General features: G+C 52.2%; 3 protein-coding genes across 9 annotated transcripts in view; 1 reads left to right on the top strand and 2 right to left on the bottom strand.

Annotated features, from left to right (window-relative positions):
- The window catches only part of PITPNM2 (phosphatidylinositol transfer protein membrane associated 2), a 66,803-nt gene extending 60,034 nt beyond the window's left edge, over positions 1-6,769 (top strand). For 3 of the 4 annotated variants that reach the window (XM_074159647.1, XM_074159646.1, XM_074159645.1), the window contains 7 exons: positions 1,370-1,486; positions 2,230-2,346; positions 2,733-2,881; positions 3,539-3,688; positions 3,777-3,960; positions 5,251-5,379; positions 5,661-6,061. In XM_074159647.1, the coding sequence (XP_074015748.1) occupies positions 1,370-1,486; positions 2,230-2,346; positions 2,733-2,881; positions 3,539-3,688; positions 3,777-3,960; positions 5,251-5,379; positions 5,661-6,005 (1,191 nt within the window). In that variant the 3' untranslated portion in view covers positions 6,006-6,061. Of the gene's footprint in view, positions 1-1,369; positions 1,487-2,229; positions 2,347-2,732; positions 2,882-3,538; positions 3,689-3,776; positions 3,961-5,250; positions 5,380-5,660 lie in introns of all 4 variants that reach the window. The other variant, XM_074159644.1, reaches the window with a different exon arrangement.
- A 3,436-nt stretch (positions 6,770-10,205) lies between these two features.
- Positions 10,206-16,034, bottom strand: ARL6IP4 (ARF like GTPase 6 interacting protein 4). Of its 4 annotated transcripts, XR_012463537.1 has the most exons (7): positions 15,988-16,034; positions 13,965-14,167; positions 13,350-13,703; positions 12,748-12,865; positions 11,552-11,621; positions 11,137-11,324; positions 10,272-11,002 (listed from the first exon to the last, which is right to left on the bottom strand). XR_012463537.1 is itself a non-coding variant. In XM_074159648.1 (6 exons), exons 2-6 carry the CDS (start codon positions 14,152-14,154, stop codon positions 11,268-11,270), a joined length of 789 nt encoding a protein of 262 aa, XP_074015749.1. In that variant the 5' UTR covers positions 14,155-14,167; positions 15,988-16,034; the 3' UTR covers positions 10,206-11,267. The 4 variants fall into 4 exon arrangements, 3 of the variants coding, with proteins under 3 accessions (XP_074015749.1, XP_074015750.1, XP_074015751.1); XM_074159648.1 differs by having other exon boundaries at positions 10,206-11,324; XM_074159649.1 differs by lacking the exon at positions 15,988-16,034 and having other exon boundaries at positions 10,206-11,324; positions 13,350-13,660; positions 13,991-14,154.
- Positions 16,035-17,179: 1,145 nt separating this feature from the next.
- OGFOD2 (2-oxoglutarate and iron dependent oxygenase domain containing 2) lies at positions 17,180-23,973 on the bottom strand. Its single transcript, XM_074159691.1, has 7 exons — positions 23,851-23,973; positions 23,714-23,770; positions 21,608-21,718; positions 20,471-20,570; positions 19,220-19,344; positions 18,506-18,763; positions 17,180-17,856 (listed from the first exon to the last, which is right to left on the bottom strand). Exons 1-7 carry the CDS (start codon positions 23,971-23,973, stop codon positions 17,581-17,583), a joined length of 1,050 nt encoding a protein of 349 aa, XP_074015792.1. The 3' UTR covers positions 17,180-17,580.
- Positions 23,974-25,204: the final 1,231 nt, after the last annotated feature.

The following is a 25,204-nucleotide window of genomic DNA, read 5'->3' as shown; positions in this document are numbered from 1 at the left end:
GTCCTTCCAGAGCACCACACCACTTCTTCCCCTAATAAGGACTTGTTTCTGATTGCCTTTGAAAGTCATCTCTGGACAAAATGTAAAAGTAAGCTGTTGAATAGTTTTAGCCTCCAAAGGCTTGTTAAAACAAACCCAAATAGGACTTAAAATAGATTCCTGATTTAAATAATTTTCAGTAAAACTTGTTATTTTGTTTACCTTGGATTTCCATAAACTCCCTCGCCAGCAAGCTCATCCTCCCTGGGGTCCTTTTTCCATTTCCCTGGAAGAAAAACAACTTCAGCTCTGCAAAGAGAGCTGGTGTGTGTCAGACCACCACAGCCTGGGTCAGCTGGAGAGCTGGTGACCACACATAATATGTTCAATATGTTCAAGACCTCGTAAAAGAGCGTACGTTTAAGAGGCTCCATAATATTTTGAAGAGGGGGGATCAGTAAGGACTACTGCCAGTTTCGAAGTTCTCCATGCAGGGCCACCTCGCAGTTTCACAGCGGTCTTTGACATGTCCCCTCACCTTTGGGCTCTGTGGTGTTATTCTTCCCTTTCCCTTCTAGAGCTTAAGAGCAGTCTAGGTAGGATGTAATCCTGCTTCTGCATCCCTGCCTGCGCCCTGGTGACAGGCAGGAATTGGCTCCAAAGGCTGGCTGGGGGGCATCACCTTTCTCCCTCTCTGATCCTTGCTGTGGTGCAGTGACATCGCACCAGCACAAAGTCCTTGAGCTCAGTCGACCTTGGAGACAAGGTCAGGATGGACAGACACCCTGGGCTCTGCCTCGTGTGTGGCTGAACCAGACCCCTGTGTGCCTCCGCTGGAGTCATATCAAAGGTTTTGTCTCCTCTCAAAATGAGAGGACAGGAGGGCAGGAGCAGTCCAAAATGTGTTTAAATAGAAATAAGAAATGAGCTGAAGGAACAGCACCTGTCAGCATGAGGCTGGTCAGAGCAGCCTCAGCTGGATCTATTACAGGAACAGCAGAAAATGTGCTTTTGGAAGAGAGGGGTCTCCCATAGACCATGGGAAGAGACTAATGAACGCTTTGAAGAAGGGCAGATATCTTGAGTGCAGAGCTCGTCCTGCTGCGTTTGAGTCAGTTTTGTATCTCCTGACGTTCCAGCCGGGATTAAGTCAGCGCTGGCCACAGGCTTTGCTAGTTCAGAAGACACCACTTGTCCCTGCAATTAAGGGAGCATCCAGTAAAACCTGTAAGCTGACAAGCCAAATGCCCAGCAGGAAAACTCAAGCTGCTTCTGTCTAGACATTGCCCTTACTCAGCACTGGCTTGGGAGATGCAGAACAGGGTGGATGGGAAGAGGGGGGTCACTGTGCCAATTGGCTGATGTGTCGGTGGGATCTGTCCTCCCGCAGGTGATGAGGCATGAGAACTCGAGTGTTTTGGAGCTGGATGGGAAGGAGGTGTCTGTTTTCACCCCCTCCAAGCCCCGTGAGAAGTGGCTCCGCAAGAGGACGCACGTGAAGCTCCGGGTAAGGGTGTTTTGGGGCTGTGGCAGGTGGGAGCCCCCCTCATGTAGAGGGCTTTCAGTTTGGGCTGCAAGAACAGCACTGAAGGCGGCCAACCAGTGTCTGTCCACAGCAGAGACAGAGGATCCCATTGCGCTGCTGGTGTATATTAGTGATTATATCCTGCCCATGTGGTTGTGAAAGAGTAACCCAAAAAGGTACCAGCAAGGTCTGCTCTTGGCCTTGAGTCTATGTAAAATACAGAGAGCATTGGCTGTGGGTCAGGGAAAGAGATGGAACGTCTTTCAAAGTCCAATAATCCAAGTTCTCTGCTCGGTAAATGCCCTTTGCTCCCAGTAAATGTCTCCAATTCCCGAAAGAGGGCAATTCTCTGCTAGAGCTGAAACAATGTCAGCAAATTTCTCTGGCAGCTGTTTGTATTGCCTCTTAAATCCAAAGTGTAAGAGTTAATAGACAGTATCAGAATTGCACATACAAGCTGCCACTGGAATTGGCTTTTCAGCCACGTACACTCAAATCTGCCCCATCAGCGCGAGGCACAGAGTCCCGCCTCTGCCACAGGTCAAATTCTTTTCTAAAGCTGAGAGCTGTGGGGGAGTGGAGGGGGGGAATGGCACAGAGAAACCCACGCTCCGATCTGTCCCATTACATTTGGCATTTCCCTGTGAGGCCGTCCATCATTGCAAACTTTTTCATTTCTTTTTTTTTTTTTTTTTTTTCCTCCATTTCCTTCTTGACTTGTGCAGAACGTCACAGCAAACCACAGGATAAATGACACCATCGCTAATGAAGATGGGCCCCAAACCTTAACTGGAAGGTTTATGTATGGTCCATTAGATATGGTGACACTCACAGGAGAAAAGGTACAAGGTCTGCTGTGGGGGTTGCACACCACGTGGTGAACAGTGAGGGGGACAGGGCCAGAGGTGGTTCTGGTCGGTGTTCCCTTGGTCCTTGACGGGGTTTGCTACCCTTGCATCTTGGCCAGCTTCCCCTGCAGACTTGTGTGGTACCTCCTACCAGGAACAACGTTCATCATGGGAGGTCTTCACCACTGAGACCGGGTTTCATTCCAGCATCCTGATGTTTGAGTGCTTCTCAGCTCAGATCTGTGAAGTGCAGAGGGTGGAAGCAGGACCCAGCCCTGCTGCCATCTGAAGGGGCTTGGGTGGAAGGTCTCCCTGCTTGGCCTGTTGTACTCGTCTGTGTCTTTAATGCTGTTGTTGACCCAGCCTTGCTGTCTTCCCAGGTGGATATCCACATCATGACCCAGCCACCATCAGGAGAGTGGGTTTACTTTGACACGGAGATCAGCAACAGCAGTGGCAGGATTTCTTATGTCATCCCTGAGAACCGGCGCCTGGGCATTGGCGTGTATCCTGTCAAGATGGTGGTCAGGTGAGGTACCTTGAGGTGCCGGGGCTTAGTTTGCAAGAGGGACAAAAGAGGAATTTGATGACTGTAGAATATGTCCCCTCCATAGAGGGACAGCTCTGCATGTTGGGTGGGTTCAGAGCCCGGTTTGCCAGCAACTAGGGACAAAGCCATTTGTACTCTACAGCTGTAAGAGGTAGGGACTGCTGCATCATCAACACCATGGCAATTGAGCTCCCGTTGCAGGAGCAGGCCTTCTGCACCACAGACATATGGCCTCGCAGTCATCTGCAAAACTGCACAACTGAGCGTCGTTAAAGACCATAAACTTGTCCTTGAGGGACAGAATTTTGTACTGGTGATAATTCACAGCCCAGGTGCTCCAGCTCAGCTCCCGTTGGTGATGGTGAGCTCTGGAAGGGAACATCTTCTCAATGGTGCTCCCAGCAATGGTTTTCTGGAGGTAATTTTTTTCAGTCACTGACTCCAGAGTACTATTTCCATCCCCACTTTAGCACAGAGGCCCTTGTGCAGTGCCCATCACTGCTGTAACTGAGGGTCTAATTGCTGTCAGACCCTTTGAGCTGGATCTGGGTGCTCCTTTGGGCTTGTGGTGCACTACACGACTCGGCGATACCGTCTGAGTATCTTGATGCTTCTAAGTACCTGCATCCCTTTCAGGGGTGACCACACGTATGCAGACAGCTACATCACGGTCCTGCCAAAGGGGACGGAGTTTGTGGTGTTCAGCATCGACGGCTCCTTTGCAGCCAGTGTGTCCATCATGGGCAGTGACCCCAAAGTCCGCGCCGGAGCGGTCGACGTTGTAAGGTCAGCTGCAGGGGTTGGGGCGATAGCTCTGTTTCACCCTCGTGTCACTCTAGGTCTGCGATCCATCGACTTGTGTCTCTCCTTCTAGGCACTGGCAAGACCTCGGCTACCTCATTATCTATGTCACAGGCCGCCCCGACATGCAGAAGCAGAGGGTGGTAGCGTGGTTAGCACAGCACAACTTCCCCCATGGGATCGTCTCCTTCTGCGATGGGCTCGTTCATGACCCGCTGCGGCACAAGGCCAACTTCCTGAAATCCCTCATCACGGACGTAAGCCTGGGTCTGCTGAAATATGATCATAGCACGGGTTTAGATTGCTCCTCGTCCAATTGCCCCTGTCAGCACCAGTCTCTTGGCAGCGATGTGACCCGCAGTGGAAGATTAATCTGTTCATTTTATTTTCATCTTTTTATTGCTCTACAAAAGTGTCTACGCTGTTAAATTGTGTCATCTCTGCTCTGCGCTGCTCCATTTCATCACTGGTCCTTCTAGCACCAAATGCCTAATGAAACAGAGGCAGCAGTGCCTCCATTCCCCACACATGCACCTTTTTCACCTCTTTGGTGGCTTCCTGGCTACCTGTGGTATAACCACAGGTGTCTGAGAGGACATGGAGCTGCTGCCGAAATGGCCTTGCACCAACCAGCCTTGACGGGAGACTCCACAGAGTGTTTTCCCAAATGTTTGGTCCCAGAGAGGTCTTAATGTCACTCAGCCCAGAGCCTCAGAAAAGCTCCAGATAAGGTTTTCTGTCTGGCAAGTGAAAGAACTTCCAGTGTCCTGAGCACTTGTGCCCTGCCTCGAATAGCAGGAAAAGCCCCTTGTTAACTCTCTTGGACGCTGGTTTTGGCCTGAGTCACGGAGGTGGGAGCAGCTGGCCCTTACTTGCTGCCTGCTCTCCCTTGTCTTCCAGAAGAACAAGTTTGTGACCAGTGTCGGGGTTTTCCTTTCCATCTCCCTGGCCTGCCTGCGGCTCTGGGGACAAAGCTGGCCAGTCTGTGGTGGCACCAGTGTCTGCATCTCTCCCGCCAGCCTCTGCCTCCTCCCACTAAGAGCAGCAGGAGCTGCTCTCTGCTCAGAGTGGAGGCAGACGAATCCCTGAAAAAGCAGCAGTATTTTGCTGCCTGTCCCTTCTCCCTCTGCCCAGCAGAGTTAAACAGCAGAATCACATGCACCAGCACGGCCGGTGGAGAGGAGAACGCTCCCCCCTAATGATTACTGCACTGGGGGGGTTGCAAACAGCTCCTCTCCCCCAGTGATAAGCAGGCGGTGAAGTGTGCGACGTCCCTGCCCCCCACAGACCTCAAGGAAAGGCTGTGGATCAGCAAGCGGAGATCTGCTTTCATATTGCTGTTATTCCTCTTGTTCCGGCCTGTAAACATCCCCAGCTCTGTTAATTAGCACTTTGCACAGCGGTGCGTTATCCAGCTGGGAACTTACATAAGTTATTGACCTGACATTCCCACAAACGCTATTTAAAATTAAAAAAAAAAAAAGCCCTGCCTGTTGAGCACGGGGCGCCCGTATGTTCTGACCACGTGTTGCTTTCTCTCCCCACAGCTCCACATGAGGATCCATGCGGCATATGGATCTACAAAGGACATCTCTGTGTACAGCTCCATCAGCCTCCCGCCCACGCACATCTACATCGTTGGCCGACCCACCAAGAAGCTGCAGAGCCAGTGCCAGGTAGGAGCCAGCTCGTCTGACCCCTGGCAGTGCTGCCAAGGGCTTCCCATGGGAGGATGATGGGAATTTGGTCATCTTAAGGCTGGTGACTGAGCTAGCGTTTGCCAAGAGGACAGGGACTGTCCCACAGACCAGGACCCATCACATCTGTCTGAGTGGTTCCATGTCTTGTATGTCACCCCAGAGAACCTGGCACAGCGAACCCGTTTGGCTGCCAGTGGCTATCAGGGAAACGTGTCCCATCCCTCTTAACGCCTGCCCTCATCCCTCTTGTCTCGCAGTTCATCACAGAGGGGTACGCGGCCCACCTGGCCCAGCTGGAGTACAACCACCGCTCGCGCCCCGCCAAGAACACCACGCGCATGGTGCTGCGGAAGGGCAGCTTCGGGCTGCCCAGCCAGACCGAGTTCCTGCGCAAGAGGAATCACCTGCTGCGGACCATCTCCTCCCAGCCTTCGGCCACCAGCGGCAGCACCAGCCACCGCCCCGAGCGCACCCAGAGCCAGTCTGACAGCGACAAGGAGAGGGACAGGGAACGCAGCCAAAGAAGCATGAGCATCGCCACGGGGTGCTGGGGCCGGAGCGCAGCATCCCGGCTGGAGTCTGGCCTCTTGGGGCAGAAGTAGCCAGGCCAGAGCCAGCGACTGTCGGCTGCAGCCACTGGAGGAGAAAACAAAAGGAAAGAGGGACGAGGCCGGCGTTACGGGCTTGAAGGGTAAATATGGTGCTACTCTAATAACATCATGGTATTCTGGGAAGAGACGGGATGTTTCCCACGCAGAATGTGCAGGCCTTGCAGCGGGAGCGTCAGGTTTGTGCAGCATGAGCCCAAGGAACAGCTGGAAATTGGGGGTGAAAAGTCTCCAGGTCGAGATCGCGCTCTCTCCTGCCTCCTTCTCTTATCCAGGTTTAGTGACTGTAAATACGTGCCTCCTCGCCTTGTTAGCCATTGCTCTGATATGCGTGACCGAGAGCTGTCCTCAGAGCCACAGGAACAGGGGATGAGGCTGGGGGAACTTGTTCTTGGTTGTCCCAGGAGTCAGACGGAGGTGCTCTGCCGGTGCTGGCACGGGGTGGGTTTGGGGGTCGATCAGCACGCTGTTTCCCCGGCACAGACAGCCCCAAGCGAGGGATTTATCGTGGGCTGTGCCAGGCAGAGCAACCGAGAGCTTTACCTGGTCAAAGAGCTTCAAGTTCAGCCACTTTCTCAAGGAGTGCGTGCAGTGGCAAAGCATAAAGATGTCTTGATGCTGTTGGTAGAGGCAGAATGTCAGCAGATTCACGCCCAAGAAAGTGGGGTTGTTGTTGTTATTACTGTTATTTTTTTAAAGAGACCTTTTAGAAGCCGATGGAATTTAATGCGTTGACCTATTAAAAGAGGAATACAAGCTATTTTGTTTGAGCTGTTATAAACCTCAGACACTTAATTTGCTGTTAAAGTCTCCAAATATTCTCGCTATATATTATTTCCAAAAGTAACCACCGTATATTTGGAAGCAGCTGAAGGCACTCAGCAGCTAGATTGCATTGCAGTTCTTCTCATCCAAATGCAGGGTCTGACTCTCAACACCCACCTCTGAGACGTTTTCTTCTTCCCAGGTTCTCTCCAAGTTCAGTAGCAGCTTTCATGGGAACTAGACTCGCTTCTTTTACCTGTAGTTACTGAACTGTAAAACCTCATTGTTTTTTGCACTGATGATTTTTAGAATGGAAACCTGTTACCATCTCATGTAGCTACACCTAACTGTTTGTAGTGCATGACAATGAAATATTGCTAAGCCAGGGTGTGTGTGTGTGTATATATACATATATGCATATACATATGCACACACACGTATATATATGTATATGTATATATTTAAAAAAAAAAAAAAATCTGTGCAGAAGTTTTTCCAGCAGTAAGGAGACTGTAAGGAAGTGTGCCAACCATGTCAGGCAAGCTTAAGAAAAAAGGCCATATCTTAATTTTCTTGGTGTGTTTCTCAGTGGATGTGCCTGAGCCGGTGGTTTGTGCGCTGCTGGAGTGAGCCGGGGCTGGGTGGGTGGCAGAGGGGAGCACAGGGCGAAGCGCTGGCTGCTGGCCGGCATCCCCGGTGACACCGAGAGGCGTGCGGTGTGGGAACAGGAGCGCATCGCTCTGCAGCGGCGGGGGAGAACAGTGCCTAGAGCCAGGGCTTGCCAAAAAGCCCCTTAGTCCTGTCCTTCCCGGGTCGGCCCCGGCGCAGGACCCGGTTCCCTCCTTGCACACACCGCCCAGGGCGGAGGGGCATCCACCCCGGGGGCTCTGGGGTGCCCATTTACAGGCTCCAGTTGGCCTCTTCACGTGGAGATTTTATAGTCCTACCGAGCTCCCCGACTACGTGTAACCCTGCTTTCCCCCACCACACTTTCCTGTCTTTATATCACTTTCTACTTATGAGGATCTTATTTATAACAAAGAATTTTTTAGACTGGCTGCTTCATTTTATGAACTGTTTGAATATGAAGTGCAGGACGGCCGCACTGAGACACACAGCACTGTGAACACTGCTCTGCTAATTGGCTCTGGGCCACGGTAGGCAAATCTTAACTCATCAGACATCCAAGGTAGATCTCACGTGTCCGTGGCGCTGGAGGGTCGGAGCGGAGGCAGAGGAGGGACAGTGCTGAGCTGCCGACGGCCTCTGAGCCGGTGGAGCGCTCGAACCCAACTGCCCGCCTGCCGCCCAGTGCATCTCCCACATCTTGCAGCCTGACTGCAAAACGTTTAACCACTTCTCTTTGGTAGTTATTCAATTACAGAATGTATCCGATGATTTTTGTTACCGAAAACTGACTTCCCTTTCTGCCGACTCAGCTTTAGCTCCCTCCGAATGTACATCCAGAGATTACTGGGTTTAAAAACAATGCGACTTGTCCCAGCTTTCCGCTAGTCGAATGTTGTATCAAACAGATGCCATCTGAGTAGGAAGCCAAGCCACAATCCATCCTGTGAAGTCACCAAACCACGTCACGAAATAATTTCTGCAAATTTGGATATGGCCTTTGCAAAATTCAACTTTCCTCCAAGCCCACAATCAAGGCATGATCTGTACATTTTTCCAATGCTGACGAGATGTTCACATTTTCTTATATGTAGATAGTGTAAAACAGAGGCGAATGTAAATGTTCAACATAAAAAGTGGATATATAAAATTGAAAGTTATTTATTTATGTAGAGGGAAAAAAAATGTCTGGAGGGACTGGAACCTTCAGGGTTTATTAATATTTAAAAATGTAGCTTTTTGTTTCAGGCATTATGTACAAAGCAATTATTTTATGGACCAAGTTTAATGTAACTGTCAATGAATGCAGAAGTGCAATATTATACTCACCTCTCCATCACTTCATGTTTTAATCAGCTACTAACCAGTTAGACTGACAATCACAGCACCTCCGTCCTCATCATTTGTTGAGCTTCTTGAAACTTGCCCGGGTCCTTTCCCTGGCCCCCCCCCCATCTGTTGCCATTGTACGGATCCAACACGGAGAAGCAATTGTAGAGCAGGACCTTTATTGCTGCAATAATACCAGATGAGGTGGGTGTAGTTACCAGGAAATATGCCAATAAGTTTGTGTTTTTTTTTTTTTTTCCTCCACCGATTCAGTCCATCGTAGCCTCCATCAATCTATCCTCAGCCGCCCCCACCTGGCACTCATCTATCTGAAGCAAAGATCAACGTGCTACTCACTCAAAGAACAATAGCAATAGTTTAACTCTGTGTTTATAACCTGTTTGTTCCGAGCTGTTTTGGAGAGCGATGCATGTGACCCGATGCCTTTCCACGTGTATGGAAGAGGATCCATTTGGATGCAGTGAGGGAAACATGAATGTATATTCCATCCTTACTAAAGGGGCACTGTCAGGTTACAGACCTAATTTATCTTTATTACAAATAACTTGTTTGCTTCAAAATAAAAAAAAAATACGAAGTTTCTTGTACTCTTCCCTATCGCCGTTGCCTGGGCAGCCATCGGCGCGACCGGCGAGTCGCGCTGCTTCTGCTGCTGCCCACGTCCTGTTCTCGCACAGTAGCACAACGCGGCCCGTGCTGCGCAGGCTGCCTTGGTCTTTTTTTTTTTTTTTAATTGTTTCCATGGGAATCAAACTCTGCTGTGGAGCTCAGATTTTTTTATAAAAAGCAGCTTTTTGTATTACTGCGCTATTGGGCTAGACTTTCTACCTGACGCTGTCCCTTTTGAAGTCTTTTAAAAACAAAGAGGAGCCCCGTGCATTCCCTCCGAGCTGTTTTCCTGGGTTTGCTAGATCACTCGGTCAGATGAGGCGAAATTCTAATACCAAAAAACGTTTACAGTGTCCGACACGCGAGCCGAGAGCAGTAACTAGCCAAAGGGTTACTAACAAACTCCCGCTCCGCCCAGCAGCCGCCGTGCTTGCTGTAGCAGCCCCTTCTTCAGGTATCGCCACCGTTTGCTGCATTTCCTGTTAGTTCTAGAAGCCTTACGGTCCCCTCCCTGTCCTCAGCACCCCTCTGCCTGTTGATACCCTCGACTGTCAATTTTATATTCCAACGATGTTAGTTATATTTTATTTATAAAAAATTACTTTAGGGGTACCAGACATACGTGTGTGTGGGGAACCACCGGAGGGCATGCCCGAGGGCGCCGGCAGCCGCGCTGGGTAGGCCCCTGTGTGTACAGTACCGTGCCGATGACTCGCTTGTGTGTGACAAACCTTCTGTACAACTTCCTTCTCCTCCTTGCTGTTAGTGCATCGTTCCAACGCCTGGGTGTGCTTTGTGTACAGTATCATTGTGAGTTACACAGATTAAAGAAATGGGAAGGCTCCTCTCTGTCTGCTTTATTTTTTTTTGGGGGGGGAAACTCTAGAAACAAAGTCACAAACCCCAAGTCGTGAGCAGGAGCCAGTTTAATGGGGTTACAGCGGTGACCAGAACATGGAAACCCTCCGCGCAGATCACTCCTGCAGAACCTGTTTGTCCTTTAACCCATTTGTCCTTTTATTTTTTATTTTTTTTTAACAATCTGTAGATGTGTGGACTTTGCAGTGGGGGAAAGGCCAGCTCTTTGCTTCACAGCAGCCGTGGGCACGGCCCCCGAGAAGCCCAGAGCCCTGACACTGCCTGGGGCCTGCGCTGCAGGGAAGGGACATCAGTCGCATGCAGGAACGGACAGGAAGGGAAAGCCACCCCTCTGCAAAGCACGCCTGGGGGCATCCCAGTGCCGTGTGCCTGGCCCGTGCTCCCCCAGCGCCACCCCACCAGACGAAGCTGCAAAAAGGCAGAGTAAAGCCCCTGGGAACCAGCAGAGGGTGGCACTGGGAGGCGCAGAGGAGAGCTGCAGCCTCAGCGGAGCCACAGCCGCTCCTCTCTGAGCGAGTGGGTGACTGGGAAGGGCCGGGGAGCCTGCAGCACCAGGTAAACGCGGGGCATGCAGATCCAGCAAGGAAGAGGCCAAGAGCAGCCCCTGAAGGGAAGAAGTGGCCACCAGCTGCATACCCTGGCCTGGTTGCAGTGTTGGCTTCTACCCACCGCAGCCCAGAGCTGAGGGGCTGCAGCACCTCTAGGTGCTCAGGACCAGCGAGCCTGTCCCCTGGGTGCTGCTGAGCTCCTCCGGCCCTGCCCTGAAAGAGGCAGTGGGGTAAACAGGCCCAAGTGTGTTACAGCCATGCTGGCCCCAGTCAGGGGAGGGAGGGGAGAAGCTGTTTACTGGGAGATGAACCATTAATGTCACTCTCCTTCCCAGTCAGTAACTTACAGAGCGGCTGGAAACTGCTCCTGGGGAAGCATCCTGATGTGGTGCTGTCTGCGTGGTCCAGAGACAGAGGCTCACGTCTGGGCTGCTGCCAACAGCAGGACAGGCTTCTGGCACAGCTGGGACTCTCACGCTCACTGCAGCATCCCCGTCCTCACCTGGAAGGCCAGCCCGTCCCCTCGGGTGGCTTGCTGCAAAGGGAGAGACGTGGGCACTCACAGGGTGAAGCCAAGGGTGAAAGACCACCAGCACCCACCCGTGGGGGGCCCCTGCAGAGCTGCCAGGGCTTGGATTCCCGTGGTAGGGTTGATGGGGTCCCCAGGGAGGCAACAGAACGCCTCCGGGTGCAGCAGCTCCCCCAGCTGCACCCACCCACCCACCCACCAGCACCTCGTGCTGGTGGCAAGTCCCCCACTACCTTATTAATCTCCTTGTGTCTCTCTTTGCTGACGATTTCTTCTAGTACTTCTCCATCTCCCTTAATAAGCCTGGAAGACAAGCACAGGCCATGAGCCGTGAGGGCTACTCATCTGATGAGAAATCAGCATCCCCCTGCATGGGCCAGCTGTCCCAGGCTGTGGGCACTGTCTGCTGTGAGCACAGCTGGTCACGCTTGTGCACGGTGAGAGAAAACACTCGCAATAAAAGCCTCTCCTGCCACCCAACCATCTGCAGAGGCTTCACTATCAACAGCAGTGACCGCGATCCCTGCAAAACATCTTCCTTCTTCCACATAAAGTTTAGGTCTGGTCCTGGCTGCCCCAGGAAACTGCAGAGCCATTCAGGAACAGGAGCCAGTTTGGGCCTGAAAGGCAGCCAGACCGGGGAGCACCTTGCTGAGCAAATTCCAAGCAGTGTCGGAGGCAGCTCAAACGTCCAAACATGAACAGAAATTTAATTGTCTTCATTACATGCCTTACAGGGAACCGACCTTTCTTCCGCACCTCCCTGAGCCCCGCAGGCTGCCTTCTATTTTAAGACTGGACTTGTCATACCTGATTCTCTTCAGCATCGTGTTTTCTGCTTGCAGTTTATTAAAAAAATGGGTCATTTCTATCTGGCAGCTAAACGGACTTGGGTTTGATTGTCGCCTGTAACCCCACGGGGCACACACACTCCCTCCTCACTTGCACCCAGATGTTAACCGGGGCTGAGACCGTGAGTGCTTCGGAGCTGAAAGGCAAGCGCATGGAGTGGTGGGGTGAGGAGAAGCCAGTCACCCCTCTGCTTCCTGTTCTGCCCCAGTTGCAGAGTCCCATTTAATGGGAACAAGCTGAACCCTTCACAGAGCAAGGCACAAACCTTCTGCCTCGGGCAGCAGGGTGCTCTGCTGTCTGCATCCCGCAGCTGCTGGCTGGGACACAGCCCTGTGTCCCGTGCATGGAGCCCCAGCACAATTCGGTAATTTGGTGTCAAACTTGTCACTTTCTGGGTAAGTTACACCAGGTCTGATGGGAGGGGATCCGCAAGGGAGCAGCTCAGGCCTTTGCTGCTGAAGAGGACCTGTGTCCATGCACAGTACTGCAGTGCCATGGACCAGCATCCTCCAGAACTCCAACCAATTCAACACGGATGGGGACAGACAACCCGTCTCCCTTTTCCCAGGGATCATACCTGGTTCTCCCCGTTTCAGGATCCACGACTCTCCTTATGACACTCTGCCTCGCGTCCCATTCTTCCTTTGTCATTGGCTTCATAGCCTGGATTCGGGATTTTTGTTCATCTGTTAAAACTGGAATGCAGCAGTGAGTCAGAGCCGTGCTTGTGGGGGCGGCTCCTGGCTGAGGGGCACAGCACCACGCCTGCAGTGAACAGACACACGTGCCGCACCAGTTTCCCACCGATACCCAGGGTTCAGTGATGACCCATGCAAAGGAAGAGCCACTTCATGTCCCAAAACCAGTACCAGCTTTGCCAGTGTGTTACTGCTGACCATGACCTTCCATTTGGCATCTTTGTTCCCCACTAACATCTATAAACTCCATCTAAACACTTCAGAAATGAATCTCTGATTGTGGCTCCTTACATTTATTGGTGTGGCTCGAAGGTGGCTACAGTGCACAGGAGGGAGGAGAGTCTGGAGCTCCCTCCCTGTACACAGCCCTGCTTCCCTCAGACACCTCACGTGGGACCCAGTAAGGGTGACACACGAGTGTCTTTTCCCACCATGACACTTGTGTGCCCTGGCTTCAGCAGGAGGAAAACGCCATCATTACCTGGTCCAGAGTCCTGGTCCAGCGATTCCTTCTGCCACTGCTCCAGCGAAGGGCCAGGCATCGCTTCTCCTTTGGCTTTCTCCTCCTTAGCCTTTTCCTTTGACTTCTTCTTTGATTTCTTCTTTATTTTCTTCTTCTTCTTTTTGTCTTTCTGTTTCGCTCGCTTTTTTTTGCTGTGTCGACTCCTCTTCGTTTTGGAGTCACTGTCACTGGAGTCATCAGAAGAGGAGCTGGAGGAAGAGGAAGAGGAACTGGTGGATGAAGATGCTGTCTCAGAGGAAGAGGTACTTGCCTTCCTCTTCTTTTTGTCCCTTCCTTCCTTCTTCTTCTTGTCCTTTCCTTCCTTCTTCTTTTCTGCAATACATAAGAAGAGGTTGAGTGGAGCAGCTCTGGCCCTGCGGCAGCTGGGCATCCCCTCCCATCCTGGTTTCTTTCTTGTCTGAAAAGACCCCTCTGTGCCGACACCTTTAACACATCACAGTGTTAAAGTACACAGCAAGGCAACAGACATCAATTTATCTAAAAGCAGGGACCCTCTTCTCCCACCTCTCCCTCTCTATGCACCTGCCCCAGGGAAATGTGGTGAAAGTGCGGGGTCACGGCCCTTTCCCCTACCTTCCTTAGCTGCTGCTGAGCCCGACTTGTGTCTGTGAGACCCACAGGTCCGCTTCCTGGGAGGAGAGCTGCTGCCCCGGTGTGAGTCCTTGCTGCTTTTCCTCCTTTTCTTCTCCTTCCTCTCCTGTCTGCTCCGAGAATTACTTTTGCTCCTGCTTCGCGATCGCTTCCGAGACTGGCCGTGGGCCATCGTGCATCAGCCCCTGGAGGGAACAGGTTACATCAGCAACTATGGGGGAAACCACCCTCGCTCAGCAGCAACGCACCCAGCAGCCCCAAAAACCTTAAATCCAACCCTGAGCCAACCAGCCCTGGAATTCCTGCTCCTGTTAAAACTCCCTCTTTGCTCACACCCGCTCTCGCTGAGCTCCCAATGCGCAGGGGTAGGTCGAGGTTACCCATCACGCAGCCGTGGCCAAACTGAATTTCACCAACCCATGAAAAGAAGTCCTCAGCGGAGAGCTGGGGCCACAAAGGGACAGCACTGCCGTCCCTGGGCAGCCCTCGCCCGCCACGAGACAACCGTCCCCAAGGAGGTTTTCTACCAGGAAAAACCTCCGCCAGGTTTTCCCTGCACTTCTCATGTTCGTCCCTAGATGATGACTAGGAGAGAATCAGGCTGATCCCCACCGTGGGCAGGCACCGAGGGGCCTGAGGCACGTTTGCAGGACATGCTGTGCCCCATGGCCGCCCCCCTGGCAGCCATGGGCCACCCCATGGGGCTGGGAGCCATCGGGAGGACGCTGCACCCGCAGACAGATGCCGGCAAGGTGTGATCAATGCTGCAGCGACAGTCAGCAGAGTGAAACGTCCTCCCCAAGCCGAACACGGAGTCAATCACCCCATTATTTAAAATGCCAAGAGCAGGCACAAGCCAAGGGGAAGAATGAATTTTTAATATTCCAATTTGCTTTTAGAAAACAGATTATGCATTGAGCTGGCATCCCCGTCCATCAGCCCAACTGGCTGCCAGCAGCCACAGGCCAGAGACAGCGTGATATATGCTCTCATTAATTTAAAAAACAAACTGGCACCATCGGCAGAGCAGTATCTGGGAAATGCTTTCTCACAGCCACCTTCCAACTACTGCATTTAATTAATGGCATGTTTACCACCTCGACGTTCCCAAGTGGCGATTCGCTCCCAAGTGAATCAGACCTTTGATTGATTTCCAAACGGAAATTTCAATCAGACAAAAAAACCCCAAAAGAATTAAGGACAAGCGGGGAAGTTTCTGAGGATGAGAGCCCCTCATCGACATGCAGCCGTCCCTCGCACCAGAGCCTTGCTGGTGCCATGGTGGCTTGGGTCTCGTGTCCGCTCCATCCATGGACATGGTGGCAGGACCCGCTTTTATACAACTGCGGCAACAGGGTCAACGGGTACGGAGCGGGTGCAGCCAGGAGCATCCCGGTGAGTCCGGGGCGATGCTGCAGGATGGGGAGAAGCCCTGAATCCATCACAGCAGCACCCTGGGCTGGTCATGCCCCAAAGCTAGGGTCTCACCCCAACACTGGGGTCTCACCTCCCCCCCGACCACCAGGTTCGTGGCCACAGCGGGACAGCTCCTCCTGTCCACCCGGCTTGGCCCAGGCCCGGCCCTTGGCGGGGAGCCGGGAGCCCGGCTGCTGCGGTGGGAGCCTCCCGCAGCCGGAGGGGCAACCCTTCCGGACCCAACGCAGGGAGCCTGCGCCATGCTGGCCCTTTAAGAGTTCAGCAAGAGGTGTGCTGGCCCTTTAAGAGCTTAGCACAAGGCGTGCAGACCCTCTAAGAACCTGCGCAAGGTGCACTGGTACTTTAAGAGCTCAGTACTAGGTGCGCTGACCCTTTAAGAGCTCAGTACTAGGTGCGCTGGCCCTTTAAGAGCCCGGCGCAAGGCGCAGCCCCTTTAAGAGCGGGGCCTCCCTGTGTCCGGCTCTTTAGCAGCCCCCCCGCCCCGCCGGAAGGTGCCGCCGCCCCCCCCCGGTGCCCTCTGCCGTCCCGGCCGCAGGTAAGAGGACGGAGGGGGAAGGGAGGGACTCACCGCGGCCGGGCCCGGCCCCGCCGGCCCCGAGCGGGGCACCCGTCGCCGCCTCCGCCCCCGCCTCCCCCCGCTTCCGGCCGCCGCGCGCGGGGCCGGCCGGCAACCGAGCCGCGCTCTTTGGTTCCGCGGTCGGCTCTTTGGTTCCGGGTCCCGCGCGGGCATCGCCCCCCCGGATTAAATTTTTGGGCCTAAATCAGGCGCAGATGGGAAACGCGAACGTTTTCTGCAGAAGGACACGCTGAAGGAGATTTGACGACCGGTTCTCTTGATAATTCTGGCCCCGCACACAAATACAACAGCTGATTTCCCTCCCGAGATGCAATTTTAATAGGGTTTTGCTAATGAATAGCTAATCAGCGCTGTGTGCTAATGGCGTCCCCAGCCAAAAATACAGGGGGTCTGCTGGGAAGGCTTAAATCAGCACCCTCCGTGCGAGCTGTACCCGCTCACATCAGCCTTTCACAATTAGCAATGATGCAAAGTCCACACGCTGTAATTACTGCAGTTGAATGAATGAAAAAGCCCCTTAGAAACGCAGCGCTGTATGTATGTATCAAACATACCCAATTTATTTTCCACAGAGCAATACGCAGCCACCAAATCAGGAGATATTTGGCTTCTTTAGTTTGTTTTGTAGATGGGAGAGCCTGTGATCTCCGGCCACAAGGCAGGGAAAGCACTTCACCCTCCGAAGGCATCGGCTGCCGGGGGGTTTTGGTGCCAAATTAAGAAGCCCCAGGCCTGCCTGCTGCACCCAGCTTGAGAGCATTATTTTACATTTTCACCTATTCACATAACTAAAGGAAGGGAGTTAAATGTATGGTCTTGCCACCTTCTGGCAAGTTTTGCTATGTTGAGGGTAGCTCCCAGAGCTCTGCCTCTAAAGGCCGTTTCTGCTTGCTTAATAAGGTTCGTAGAATCTTTGAAAGGGAAATTTCTGCTCGAAAGAGCTTGTGGAGACCATCAGAGATCATCTCAGCCACACTGTGGGATCAGTTCTCTCTCTATTGCTCCTGATGGATTTTTCTGAGCCTGGGTTAGGTAAACCTCTGGTGACAGTAATTCCATGCCGTTCCCAGCAGCCTCTTGTGAGTCACCTGTATCTCGCTTTTGAGCTGTCACCCAGCAAAAAAAAGCTCTTCCCCTTCCCCTGGAAGAGGACAGGAGTCCCTGCAAACAGCAGAGCAGTGGTAAGTGCAGGGCTTTATTGTACCATTCTTTCCTGTTTACAGCGGGACCCACGATGCTGCGGTTGGCACAGAGGTCTTCACAAAGGCCAAGCGGCTTTGGGTGTTTTCCCCATACACCGGAGAATATTTACAGAGCCTTTGCAGTGAATCAAAGCGTTAAGGCTTCCTACGTCTTCCAAGCAGTCCTCCAGCGAGCGTGAGCGCTGGTGAGCTGCGTACCAGCTCTTCAAGCTGTCCGAGCTGGGCTTCCCTAACCCCAGCAAGGTTGGTTTTGCATCACTTTCCAAGGCGACAGCTACGTCCTACATGACTCAAGCATCCAAAAGAGTCTGTTAGTGCAGTCTGAGAGATCAGAAAGGAGCTTTAAGGAACTTGGTCTGGAGAAATCAGGCCCTGCTGTCTGCTACCACAAGGAACAGACATTCACAGTCTCGGGCGCATCATCTTCGAGAGTTTCTGTGAACCCATCTCCAAACCCCTCTGCTTCCACCAGCTCAGGTTTCTTGTTGCACATGGGGCAGAGCTGGTTGCGGATGGCAGATGATCTCATCCAAATAATGAGGTTCCAACGTTCCCCGGAGGCAACAGGAAGCGCCCCGTGGATCTGCCCCCCTCGGTGTAACAGCCCCTGGGCTCCCACGTGTTCAATCTCTATGTACTTTGGCACAGGGGTAGGATCCTGGAACAAAGGGAGGCAGATACAGCATTACATCAGAAATTCCCTAGCAAAACAGTGCTCAAATAGCTGAAACTTTTACTTGTTACTTCTTCACCTACAGCACCCAGTGAGCAATGTGCAGAGGACTCACTGCGCCTCTGAAATGCATCCACTTCAGGGGTGGCTCGGCAGCCGTTTAGTACAACTGTTTCCAAGACATTCTGAGTGCCAGGCCCAGAAAGAATTTAAAGACACAATTTCAATCAAAAAAAACCTGTTTCACCAGTGTAGGGGTGATTCTACTCCTCTGTTGCCAAGAATCCCCTGGAAATAGGGGCTAGAGATTTAAGTCTCTTCTCTCTCTCCCTCTCAGCACCTCCCTGCTCACTACTGCAGTTGGGGAAAAATGGGCTGGTTTACTTCACTCCAGTTTCTAGCACGACAGCTGTCTCTGTCCTCTCTCTGACTTGGCTGCAATTAGCTTGAATATTGGTAATGTGCTTGTAGCAGAAAAGGCTCCTGTATAACCAAGACATTTTTAAAAATGAAGGAGGGAGAGAGTAGATTTGACTGTCAGAAGGAAGTGAGTGTTTTTCAGAACACAGTTAATGCCTTGAAATCAGGAGGTGGGGAAGGGAATCAGGGTCCAGATCAGGAATAAGCTCAGTACCTGGCTGAAATCACCAAAGTACAAGTTGCCTTCTGTGAAATCTTTTCCCAGGGAAACGTTTAAGGTGACTTCTGCATTGTCATAGTGAGAGCTCAAATCCAGATCTTCGTTTAGTGCGTACTTGACAACAAACGCTTTATGGCTGTCCAGACAAGCGCCTCCCAAGTCAGGATAAAGCAGTGTCGTTATGGGCCGCAGGTATTTTTCACGCAGGGGTGTGATGAAAGTTTCATCCATCCCAAGCTCATTTAGCAAAACCTGTCTCAAAGAGAGGAGATGGGAACAGCTGACCAGCTACACCTGCTGCTTCATCAGAGCTGCTGCAGAGCTGGCTTGTTCTCTTCCAACCCTGCTGCTTGCTCAGATAAAGAACTTTAGAGCAAAGGCTCCAGCTACAGGCAAAAGAAGGAGGCTCACGGTAGAAAGTGTTGGGGAAAAGACAGAGTAAGATGAAAAGTTGTGTTCTTTAAAAATGGACTCCTTGAATTAAACGTGTATTACTTAAATACAAGGTGCTCTTTCCTCTCAGGTAGCAACTCCCACCCCATCTCCTTACATTCCCTCAACCCTTTCACTTCAAAGGGGCTGTACTCAAACTGCTCTGTGCTGAAATTACAGGCATTTTGGAAGGAAAAGGAGTGGGAAGAGAGGAGATAAATGGCATCTGCTTGTGAATGCTCCCCCTAAAGAAGCACAAGAGCTAGTGAGTCCTACCCCATAGTTATTCATCGTGTTGGGCCTGCCTTTGGGCATGTCTGACTGCTCAAAGTTCTCCAGCTCATCCACAAAGGCTTTGCAGAATTCCTCTGTGAACACTGGGAGTCGATAGATCCTCTTATCTGCCAAGAGAAGGGAGACACCGTTTGCTGGGGAAAATAACAGGTGAGAGTGTTGCTGGCTGTCATGCTGCCAAGCTGTATTGTGCTGGTGCCAGTGAGAACACAGGGCCCACACGCTTCACTCAGTGCTCAGGCTGCTCAAGGGGCTGGAACCATTCCTCGGGATGGGCTCTGGGATGTATTTGTTGTTTGTCATGTTGGCCCCTCGTTTCCAGGTTTCCCCATCCAGTTGGGAGATCTGGCACTGATTAAAGTGCCTGCTGAATGTGCCAAGGAAATGTTTTGAGAGGGTCTGGAGGGAGAGTGGTGAATCAAGGGCTCATCACGGGCACTGTGAATACAGCCTCCTGGAAGAAGGAGACTCAAGGTCTTATTTAGGGGATGGGGGATTTACTCATCCAATACTGGCCTTCTGGGAAGACCAGGGCTTCTGAGCTGCCCTTCGGGGTAGAGTTCTAAAGGTCTGTGTCAGGGGAGCTCAGTATTGAGAATACAGAAGCTGAGATAAAGACAGTGTAAAAAGCCTGGGTGTCTGGAAATTGTGCCTTGGACATATACAGGAACCCTGCACGTGCACAACATTCGTGTCTTTCTTTCTGTCTTGAGAAAAGCAGGTAACTTTGCAGCTTCCCCTCTACATTTTGTCAGCATTTCTGGCAGGGAGAGAGCTTCACGGATGCCACCAGGGAAGCTGAAAACCTTGATGACTTTTTAAAAGACTGAACTCTAAACAATTTCAGCTCAGACTAACCAACTGGGATTGTCTGAAATGGTAAAGCACTTCAGGAAGGAAAACCAAGTTCCCCAAACTAACAGTGTTCCTTCAGCAGGCTCCCCCGTGAGGTTGTAGTACAACCAAAACCCCAGCCCTGCTGCAGCTACAGCCTCTGATGAGACATCAGCAAACTGGGATTGGAAAAGCAGAAAACAGGATCTCATCCAGAGCATAACTGCTGCACAATACTGCCTCTCCAGAGACTCTTGTCAAGCAGAAAATAACATCCTGTTTGTCTCAGCTGTGTACCAAATCTGAGCTATTAAACACAGGGCTTGAAAACAGCTGTCATCACCGAAGTTGCAGTGTCACTCGGGAAGATCTTTGCGAGTGATGTGTTGTTTTCTTTACCTGAGAAGGACTCAATGTAGCGCAGGAGGCCATGGAGATGAGCATCTGGCGATGTGCAGTATCTCACGATTTCTAGAAAATCTGGGGCCAGGAATGAATCCTGGCGTCAAGGGAAGGATGATAAAAATACACAAAAACACAATTAGCCTGTGCAGTCTTTTACAGCCCAAAAGGGAAATGGACTTCCAGGCAGCCACGGGAAAACATGTAGAGTCTAGGAAGCAAGGCTGATAGTCACACTTGGGTTACTTCTGTGGCAGGAAACACAGAATGTTACTAGTGTTTTTCTTGGTGGTTTCAGTAAACTGCTGCTTGCTCTGTTTCATGGGTTTCTGAGTATAACTGGCCAGACTTACCCTTAGTGTGGTGGGAAAGAGCATGGCTCACATTATGGACTCCTAACATGTAAGTACCAAGTCTTTCCTAGTATATTTAGTATCTTGTCATGGCCTCAGCACAACAGAGTGACTATGCTCTGCTTTAAGCATTACCCCCACAGATCATTACTGGCAACAGCAGAACAGACAACAGCGGAACTTGTTACTAAAGTTACTAAAGTACTACTTGTTACTTGTTACAGAGCAGTAAATCTGTGTGAACTTGTTTATGTGTTACTGCTGATCTGTGGTTAATTATCCAGCTGGGAAGTCTTTGGTCTGGCAAACATGAGGAAATTCAGAGCAGAGTAGCCCACAACAAAGAGGGCAATCCCTGCCTTTGTGGTGGAGTGTACACATGCAAGCAGCCTGTTGCCTCCCTTCATCTGCTAGTAACTAGTAACTCGTCTGTATGTTAAGCCCACAAAGGCTGATTTCTGTGGCTGCTCATTAGACCTCACCAACCCTGTTTGCTGCAGTGATGCTTTAGGTCTCAATTACTAATGGTATTTGGAGTCCAGTACCATGTGCTGGTGCAACTTCAATATGGAATGATCGTTACCTGGCTAAAAGCCAGGCAGAATCTTGCCTGGAGAACACGCTACACTGTGAAAGTTTAATTCAGTTTCAATCTGCTACGGTTTGGTTTTAATTCAGTTCAGCCCTAGCACTGTGAGCAATCCCGAGAAGAGGGTTTCCTACTGCAAAAATACTCAGGCAATTCCTTGGGTGCAAAATAGATTCCAAACGTACTGTCTACCTGCAGAATGTACAGTTCGGGGTGTTTTCGTTTGTAGGACTTTGAGATGATGGCTTTGCGTTCCTCTGACTGATGAATTAACTGTTTTCTTCTCTGCACTTCTGCCTCAATCTACAAGTAAACAATAGAGCATATTGTTAGAAAATCAAAAGGGATAGCCAAAACAATTCCAGGAATTTGCTCATTGTTCTAAACCATTATTTTTGTTCTGGGCACCTCTGGGAGACAGAATGTATGCCTTTGCTTTTCTGTAGTCAAGACAAGTCCAATAAATATCTGAAAAGCCAAATGCCTAAAAGGGATTTGAGACACGTTCTCATTACAAATGCCTTAAAAAATAACTGAAGTCTTTCCATGGATGTGTCAAGTGGAGCTGCGAGGTTTCAGCCCTTTCAGGCATTCTGACGCCTCATGAATTGCCAGCCTACGCTTTAAGAGTCTGGTTTATGTTCTGACAATATAAGCATTGTCCAAAATAAAGACATTTGCTGGGTGGGAGACAGGACTTGTCATGAAGAGATTACTGCTAAGTGTTGTGGGGATAGGCTAATCTGTCATTTCAGAGGAAACAGCTGTACTAGCAGCTGATTCAGGCAGCTCTTCCTATTTAATAACCCCCCACGAGATTAGTTTATAACATTCCTCAGCAAAAAAGGAAGGAGGGTGGGAGCAGTACCCCCTGCTCCTGATCCCTGGTAATGTGGTTAGCAACTAACGCCATTTTATAAGGCAAACATCCATTCTTTGTGAAGGAGCGGATCCTGTATTTGCTCCCTTTCCCTCATTATCAGGCTCTGAAGGTCCTGTGAACCAAGTAGACAAACCAAACAGATTTCTTCTTCCCCTCCCTAACAGCCTCAAGGTTCCTGGGCACCAGGCCGGTTACTCCCTTCCTTGCCAGCCTTGAAGGTCCAGGCACCTGGCCAGCCCAGTGGTGGTGATGACCCTGTCACAGAACAGGGAAGCGTAACAGCACCCAGAGCACTGTCTATAAAATCAAGGAGTCACAAGTCCCAAGCAGGGAACTCAGACCTGAACTGCTGCTGGACAGTGAGAGCTGTGACCAGGGACATCTCCACCATCATTTGCTTTCTCCAAGGATTGAGTGAGTGTCTCATATTCTTTTATATGATTTTTGAGTCTAGATTATGATGGTTACGTTGGTACAGCAAACGATGTATTGAGATCTGACCCAATCCGCAGAGGGTCCAGGTGGTTTAAAATTATAGATTAAGTTAGGATCTAGGGGATTAGAAATTATAAATTAAGTTAGGATGTAGAAATCCCAAGTGAAGTTGTATTATAAATTCTGTATTATACTGCTTATCGTGCTCCATTGATTCTGCTTGTAGAAATGCTGTGCCATTCTAATAATAAATTCTGTGCTATACTAAGCATAATACACTGCTAGGAAAATAAAGTTTTAATTATAACTACGACTTAGTGCTGGCATCATCCTGCCAAGGATCCCAAAAAGAACCTGTCTGTCCCCTTAGTGCTGGAATGAAATTGGAGCTGGTTATGTGACAAATCTTTGTCCCCAGCCTGGACAGACAGACAGATCCCTCCCTAAAGGAGAGCCCAGGGGGATGTTCCTGGGATAACCTTCTGCAGCAGAGCTCATGTGAACACCACCGTGGAACCCCCGGGTGACTCCACCTTAAGGCATTCTCTAAAAGACTGGACGAGGAAAGACAAACTAGAAGGTCGCTGGGAGCCAGGTGACCAAACCCAGTTAGGCCAGATGGCAGAGAAGGCCATTTTAATAATGTGTTGAATTACAGTATTTACTTCCAGGGCGTTTCCAGTGTAAACACATCACTGACAGCATCCAGGCGCCGCGGGGCAATTCTTCCCTTCGGTCTCTGCCCGGCACCGGGTTTGATCAGGACCAGGCACCGGGGACCTGCGGCTCAGCTCCGACGGGGCTTGTGGCTTCAGCGAACCCCCCTCAGGGCCACCCAGGCCACCCGTGTGCGGGGGATGCCCCGAGGGGAGCCGGGGTGCGGTGTGTGCCCCCCCCTCCTCTCCCCCGTGAGGCCTTCGCCCCTCACCACGGGAAGCGAAGCCCCCGGCCCGCCCTGACAGGATTTACCGGCCATTTACCTCCCGCAGCGCGGCTCTGAAGTCCTCCTCGCTCCGGCAGCCCCGCTCCCGCAGCGCCTGCAACACACCCGGCCCGTCACCCACCGCCCGGCCTCGGCCATCGCCGGGTGGGGGGGTGCCCGCCGCCCCGCCCTTACCCGCCCGTGCTCGCGGCGGAGCTGCCCCTCATCCCGGTACCGGACGTGCAGCCCATATCGCCCCACGAAGACGTTGTCGGAGAAGAAGCAGGCGCAGGCCCGGAACGGGCGGCGGGCGGACATGTTTCCCGCCGGCGGCGGGCAGGGGAGGCGCCGGGCGCAGGTCCAGCCGCCAAATGGCTCCGCCGCGACGGGGAGAGCCGCTTCCGGCCGGGCCCAGGGCGCGTCGGCAAATTCCGAACGCGGACTGAAACGAGGGGAGGCGAGACTTGCCCGTTTTCTTCCGTTTTATGCTTTTTTTTTTTTTTTTTTTTTTTTTTTGTCATTTCGGTGGCGTCGCCGCGGCCTGCAGAGGTGCTGCACCCCCACAGCCCCTCCTCCCCCCCTTCAGTTCTTGGCAAGGCGCATGCCGCACTCCCGCTCCGTGGCTGTCCTGTGGCTGCAACAGGCAAGGAGCGCCTGGGGTCCGCGCTGACACCGCAGGGGACTGCGGCGCCGCGGGCGGGACACCCGCGCCTTTGATGCGGGGTGGGGGGGATGCGGGGTGTGGGGGATGCGGAGTGCTGTGCTGAGGAGCGGGGCTGGGGCGGCAACTGTCTTCGAGTGTTATTTGCAGACGGTCCCTGAGAGCCACCGCCACGCCCCTCCCCTCCCAGGGCCGCGCCCGCGCTTGGGCGCGCGCGGCTGATGTGCGCGCGCCCGCGGGCGGGGGGGAGCGCGGCCCCGGGGCGCCCGGCCCGGCCCGGCCCGGCCCATGCTGGCCATGGACTCGGCGCTGCAGGTGGCCGAGGAGGAGGTGGTGGCGGCCGAGTCGTGCGGCCCCAGCAGCAAGTTCGAGGACATCTACCGGCTGCTGGCCGAGGGCTGCTTCCCGCCCAGCTTCTGCTCCATCAAGAGGAAAAACCTCAAGCGCTACGCCCAGAAGTTCGTCGTCGACGGTGGGGACCCGGGTGGTACCGCGGGACAGCCCGGACGGGGCCTGTCAAAGGAGGGGGAGGGTGGGGTAGGGGGCACAGCGGCAGCGCCTGCCTTGGCCGAGGCCTCCCCCCTGAGGAGAGGCCTCCCCCCTGAGGAAAGGCCTCCCCGAGCAGGCTGGCAAGGCCCAGGGACGCTGCAGCGGTGTGTGGGGACAGTGACCCGCTGGCAGGCAGACAGAGACGTGCCGGCCTCCCCACGCACATGAGGAGAGATAATCCTTCGTCACAGCACAGGGAGGATGGGTGGCTTCTCTGCCCTCTGCAGAGAGGGAGACGTGGGGCGGCTTTATCGTAGCAGAGGATTTTACTCAGCCCTGAGTGCAGAAGAGCAGTCCCTGGGTTTATTTGGGGATGATTCCAGTTTAGCAGCTTCCCAG

The sequence above is a fragment of the Numenius arquata genome, chromosome 16 (assembly GCF_964106895.1).
Source record: "Numenius arquata chromosome 16, bNumArq3.hap1.1, whole genome shotgun sequence".
Classification (NCBI taxonomy): Eukaryota; Metazoa; Chordata; class Aves; order Charadriiformes; family Scolopacidae; genus Numenius; species Numenius arquata.
This window is presented reverse-complemented; position numbering and strand designations above follow the sequence as displayed.

What these genes read in the sequence shown, in the direction of transcription:
- ARL6IP4 (XM_074159648.1), bottom strand. Translation starts at nt 14,154, where the DNA reads ATGGCCCACGGCCAGTCTCGGAAGCGATCGCGAAGCAGGAGCAAAAGT. An exon ending in CTCAGCAGCAGCTAAGGAAG is followed by an intron (nt 13,704 to 13,964) that starts GTAGGGGAAAGG and finishes TATGTATTGCAG; the next exon opens with AAAAGAAGAAGGAAGGAAAG. An exon ending in CCTGAAACGGGGAGAACCAG is followed by an intron (nt 11,622 to 12,747) that starts GTATGATCCCTG and finishes CTTGTCTTCCAG; the next exon opens with GCTTATTAAGGGAGATGGAG.
- OGFOD2 (XM_074159691.1), bottom strand. Translation starts at nt 23,973, where the DNA reads ATGTCCGCCCGCCGCCCGTTCCGGGCCTGCGCCTGCTTCTTCTCCGAC. An exon ending in CTACATTGAGTCCTTCTCAG is followed by an intron (nt 19,345 to 20,470) that starts GTAAAGAAAACA and finishes TTCTCTTGGCAG; the next exon opens with ATAAGAGGATCTATCGACTC. An exon ending in ACTTTGGTGATTTCAGCCAG is followed by an intron (nt 17,857 to 18,505) that starts GTACTGAGCTTA and finishes CCTTTGTTCCAG; the next exon opens with GATCCTACCCCTGTGCCAAA.